Here is a 6,000-nt window from a genome sequence, read left to right on the forward strand (position 1 = left end):
ACAATCTCTTGTTTAATTTGCTCAAAAGCTTGTCGTTGCTCAGGACCCCACGTAAACTCATTTTTCTTTCGAGTCACTTCATAGAGAGGTTTCACAATCTGACTATAACCTGGAATATGCATTCTCCAGAAACCCACAACGCCTAAGAAGGCTTGTGTTTCCTTTTTGTTAGTAGGTGGGGACATAGATGTTATTTTGTTAATGACATCCATTGGGATCTGCCGACGACCATCTTGCCATTTAATTCCTAAGAACTGGATCTCTCGTGCAGGTCCCTTGACCTTACCTCTTTTCACAGCAAAACCTGCTTTCAGAAGAATCTCGATTACTTTCTTACCTTTCTTGAAAACTTCTTCTGCTGTGTTACCCCACACAATGATGTCATCAATGTACTGCAGGTGTTCTGGAGCTCCACCTTTCTCCAGTGCAGTCTGGATCAGTCCATGGCAAATCGTAGGGCTGTGTTTCCACCCCTGGGGCAGTCGATTCCAGGTATACTGGACACCCCTCCAGGTGAAAGCAAACTGTGGCCTGCACTCTGCTGCTAAAGGAATAGAGAAAAAGGCATTAGCAATGTCAATTGTAGCATACCACTTGGCTGCCTTTGACTCCAGTTCATATTGCAGTTCTAGCATGTCTGGCACAGCAGCACTCAGTGGTGGTGTGACTTCATTCAGGCCACGGTAGTCTACTGTTAGACGCCAGTCCCCGTCAGACTTTCGCACTGGCCATATCGGGCTGTTAAAGGGTGAGCGAGTCTTGCTGATCACTCCTTGAGTCTCCAGCCGACGAATCAGGTTCTGAATTGGAATCAGAGAGTCTCGGTTCGTGCGATACTGTCGCCGATGCACTGTGGCAGTAGCAGTTGGCACCTGCTGTTCTTTAACCCTCAGCAATCCCACAACAGAAGGGTCATCTGAAAGGCCAGGTAAGGTAGACAGCTGTGTAATGTCCTCAGTCTCTACAGCTGCTACACCAAAAGCCCATCGATACCCTTTTGGGTCTTTGAAATACCCTCTTTTGAGAAAGTCTATGCCGAGGATGCACGGAGCATCTGGGCCAGTGATAATGGGGTGCTTCTCCCATTCATTCCCAGTTAGGCTCACTTCAGCCTCCAGTACAGTCAGTTCTTGAGACCCACCAGTCACACCAGAAATAGTGACAGATTCTGTCCCTCTATGATTCGATGGCAATAGGGTGCACTGTGCACCAGTGTCCACCAGGGCTCTATACTTTTGTGGCTCTAATGTGCCAGGCCATCGAATCCACACAGTCCAATAAACTCGGTTATCCCTCTCCTCCTCCTGGCTGGAGGCAGGGCACCTCTAACGTCTATAATTAGCAGATGAGTTTCTACGTGGACCGGAGAACCGCCCCCTACGAACTGGAGCAGCAGTCCTCCTGGAATGATTCTGTCTTCTATCTGCTTTACCTTGCAACTCACTTACTCGTGCCTGTAGGGCCGAGGTAGGTTTTTTATCCCACTTACTCATGTCCTCTCCATAGTCACAGAGGCAAAACCACAGGATATTTCGTAGGGTGTTCTGTCTCCTCTGAGTCGGTCTCATAGGAGGGTGTCTTCTCCTGACAGCTGCAACATTGGTCCATGGAGGGGAAGAATAGGATCTTTCCTCCATCCTAGACAGTTTATCAAACAGTTTATCAAACAGTTTCTCATTTTTCTCAATCATTTTCTCAGTTTTATCAGTCAGTTTTTCTACAGCTGCTACAGTTAGGGGACGAGAGAGACTGTCATCATACTGTCGCATTCTGCTAGCCACTTCACTTACAGTTAATGATGAATCATCATCAACTCCTGCCCAAATCAGTACCGACAAAGTGTGGGAATACATTGGTGGTGCACTCCGTGAAAACTTCCGCAACATAGGTTGTCTGCATGGCATCTCATCAGGATTTACAGTTTTATCCCAGTCACCATAAATCACCTCTTTCACAGCCAATTCTCTCAGGTACTTAATACCTTTCTCTATGTTGGTCCATTTACTTGGGGAGCATTCAATATCATCCTAAAAGGGGTATCTGTCCTTTACAGCTGATAAGAGTCGTCTCCAGAGACTGAGAGTCTGTGACTTTTCCCCAAGAGCTTTATCTATACCGGCCTCTTTGGACAGGTTTCCTAACTGCTTAGCTTCTGCACCGTCTAATTCCATGCAACCAGCTCCATTATCCCAGCATCGGAGCAACCAGGAGACAAGTGTCTCACCATCATTACGGCTAAAATCCTTTCTTATATTCCGCAAATCCTTCATAGAGAAGGATTTAATGATTATCTCTGTGTCTGAGTCCTCCTCCCTTGCTGGCACAGGAGCCTCTCCCTTATCAGCTCTAGAAGAACCCTCCTCTGCATCTCCGTCAGAAAAGTCCTCTCCCCTGCTGTCTGGCCTTACTTGCTGTTTGTCACTAGGGACAGAGGGCTGAGCTGACCTCCTCCGTTTCCTTCTGGTCACCGGAGCAACTTGTACCGGTGCGGATGGAGTCCGAGTAAGGTCAGTGTCAGTGCATATCGCAAGTCTGCGCCAAGATTTAAAGAGAAACCACCCCTGCAGCCCATGCAGCAAAATTGACACTAAAATAATGATTTTAAGAATGCAGCTGTCATTCACACTATTCAAAGGGGCTGCATCCTCTGTCTCTGATGATGACGTATTCGCATAAGCAGTAAAGGGTGAAGTAAACATTCCCAAGGTAAAATTCGAAGTATAATTAGCAACAGAATTCAGTACAAAATGCCCGAGGAATCTAGGTAAAGAAACCAGCCATTCAATCACGGTATGGATCAGGATCAAACACAATACCAGAATACCACGTTTGAACCACCGCATACAGACACAAAGAGCAAGTAAATTATACAACACATAAGGCAAATTATACAGTGCCGAATCAAGTAATCTGGACGAAATCCCCATCAAGATATGATACAATATCCTGTCTAAAAACATGATGTGAGCTGTCTGTTTTAATCCCGGAGAAAGCTGGAATTCAAACTATTTAGACAATCTACCAGAGCTCTAGTCGTACCACAGTCGAGCCCCACGTTGGGCGCCAATAAATCTGTCGTGGTTTTGACCAGATTAACCAATCAGAGCGACAGATGGCCCCTCCCCCCCCCTCTAAGGAAAAGAGAGGAGAGGAAGAGATAAATGAGATTTATGAGTTTAGAAAAAAACTAAACTACTTTAATGAAAATATTAATAAATAATGAAATAATAAATAATAAAAAAAAAAAGAAAAGAAAAGGGAAAAAAAAAAAAAAATATATATATATATATACAGTATATACAAAACCGTATCAAGCTCCCAGGGTGATGATCACGTCACCGGCAGGCACAAGGGGAAAGTCCCAGGCTGGACTCGGTGATGGACAGGAGCTGGATTCCGGATCTGGAGTCAGGATTGCTCGGATCGGGATCAAAGGCAGACGAACAGACAGGGTCCTCCTCAGATGTCGGCCATTGAAGGAAGAGAGATGACCCTTTGATTCCTCAGCTTTTATACTGAGCATGATGCAGATGGGATGGAATACCCTGTTGGTCAGTTTTGGGTCACCTGTCCTGTCCGCTCCTCCCTACAGGTGTGACCCCTCTACGCTTTTCCGCTTCCGACCCTCCAACGGGGCAAATAACAAATTTACCTGACCTTGGTTGTTATAGCAATAAGTATAAGCAAGGGCCTCTCTGCATACCATTCCTTGGTATTATCAGGTCTTATCACTATGAGAGCGAGCAGTTTCTGAACAATATGCCGTTAATTTCAGAGTTTAGTTAGTTAGAAGAGGCCCAGCTAACAAGGGAAAATTACTGAACAGAAAATTAGTTCTGTTTTACCTCAAACCAGGACACCGCTTTGTGCCAAGAAGTACATTTCTACTCATTCACTCATATGCTCCTCAAGGTGTATGTGCTTTGTCAAGGCGCATGTGCTTTCTCAAGGCCTCAGATTTCAGTAGGGAAACAGCTATATATGAAGGCCCAAACATGCAATGACTTGATTCTAAATAGATTTTGGTTTTCTTACTTGGTTCTCTGACTCTGATTGCCTTAATGTTTCCCTTACAGGATGAACCAACTACTGGAATGGACCCCCAGTCCCGGCGCCTCCTGTGGGACTCTATTGTCAGTGTGCTCAGAGATGGGCGAGCTGTGGTTTTAACCTCACACAGGTAAAAAGCATTAAAATTCAGAATCCCTGCGTAGTTGAAGTTCATCCTCTGGCTTTTGTCTCAAATATCTGTTCTCTGTTTTGAAAGTATGGAAGAATGTGAAGCCCTCTGTACTCGTTTAGCCATCATGGTAAAAGGTACCTTCAAATGCCTGGGCACAATTCAGCAGCTAAAATACAAGTAAGTGGAATACTTTTAGGGTATTTTTTTTTATGGGAAAACTTAGTGTGTGACATGTACTGTTCGTAATACAGCAATCCAATCTGAAGACCTGCTGTTTAAACAGACCTATTTCTGGGTGCAACTCTGGTATCGTAGGCAATTTGAGCAGACTTCATTTCAACTCTGTTCCACTACACACCACTTCTGCAGGGCAAATACAGAGCCTCTTACAAAGCTAGATCTTATGTGTTACCTTTCAGATACTGTTAATGTTTTCATAGCTGCTGAAAGTTAATTTCCTTCCTGAATAATGAAACCATCTCTTCATCCAATTCCCAAATCCACCTGTACTTCCCAGGTTTGGAGATGGCTACATTGTCACTCTGAAAATCAAAGCTCCAAAGTCTGGGCTGCCTCCAGATCCTACTCCTGCTGAGCAGTTCATACGCATGAACTTCCCAGGGAGTTTACAGAGAGAGAAACACTACAACATGCTGCAATATCAGATTTGCTCCTCCTCTCTGGCTAAGATTTTTCGGTTAATAATCTCCAATAAGGAAAACTTGCATATTGAAGAATATTCTGTGTCTCAAACAACGTTAGATCAGGTGAGTAAAAAATAAAAGCATCCATGAGAAAGCCTGTCTGGCAAGAATTAGGCAATGCAGTGGGGCTGTATCCAAACAACTGAAGGACTAAACTGTTCAGAGTAGAGAATTATCTCGCACCTCTTTGTCAGGCAAAATTACCAGACCCTTCATCAAGGAGAGTAGATCAGATAAGAAATCTGTAACTAATTCCCTGTGTAAATAGGTGCCATTTGAAATCTGGTAAGACAGCGTTTCTCAGATGCCAGAATTCACAGAACTTACTCCCTCAGGAATAAGCAAGGTCAGCTATTCAGAATAAGGCTTGCTGAGCTGGCAATAATATCTTTATTTTAAATAAGAGATTTGGACTATGTTGTGTCAGAGATACTGTGATATCTACTGTTTATATATCTGTCATGCATTTTTATACAAGAGCAATTAGACACACAAAACCTGGAAAGTCCACTGGGACTGTTGGCAACACCCACTTGCTAGAGGGTATTAGCCCCATCTGCCTGCTTTCCCAAGTAGCTGAGGGTCCACATATGCAAAGCTGTCTTGGATGGGAATACTAGAGAGACATTCCTGGCTGCCTTACAGCTTCCTACTAAAATATTCTCTCTCCTCTTTCCCATCACAACCAAAGTCACTTACATTGTGCAAGCCATGCAAACCTTGCTGAATTCATCTCCTGCTTGAGAAAAAACGGGATTTTAGTTACAACTAAGTGCATCCAAAGGAAGGAAGTTGCAAGGAAGTTTATCAAAATAAAAAAGGAATTAATGATCCCTGCTGATGTGCAGTGTCTCACTTCAGTTCATGTCCATGGATTCCCCTTTCTGTCTCTTCCCTGCAGGGAGGCCAAGAGGATGCAAATGTACGGAGACATTCCACTAACTCATCTCAGTTGATGAGATGGTGACATTTTCTGCTTTCCTCACACAGGTTTTTGTGAACTTTGCTAAACAGCAGACAGAGGATGAGGAAATTCCTTTGCATCCCCGTGCAGCTGGAGCCAGCCGAGAAGCAAAGGTGTCCCCTTCTTTGCAGCAGCAGGCAGTTGCATAG

At 44.3% G+C, this 6,000-nt stretch overlaps 1 protein-coding gene across 1 annotated transcript in view; it reads left to right on the forward strand.

The window, feature by feature from the left end:
- ABCA4 (ATP binding cassette subfamily A member 4) overlaps nucleotides 1-6,000 on the forward strand; it is an 81,668-nt gene extending 75,668 nt beyond the window's left edge. Inside the window, exons 46-49 of the mRNA XM_074152201.1 lie at nucleotides 4,077-4,180; nucleotides 4,268-4,360; nucleotides 4,701-4,950; nucleotides 5,878-6,000. Of these exons, the coding sequence (XP_074008302.1) occupies nucleotides 4,077-4,180; nucleotides 4,268-4,360; nucleotides 4,701-4,950; nucleotides 5,878-6,000 (570 nt within the window). The remainder of the gene's footprint in view (nucleotides 1-4,076; nucleotides 4,181-4,267; nucleotides 4,361-4,700; nucleotides 4,951-5,877) is intronic.

The sequence above is a fragment of the Numenius arquata genome, chromosome 8 (assembly GCF_964106895.1).
Source record: "Numenius arquata chromosome 8, bNumArq3.hap1.1, whole genome shotgun sequence".
Lineage (NCBI taxonomy): Eukaryota > Metazoa > Chordata > Aves > Charadriiformes > Scolopacidae > Numenius > Numenius arquata.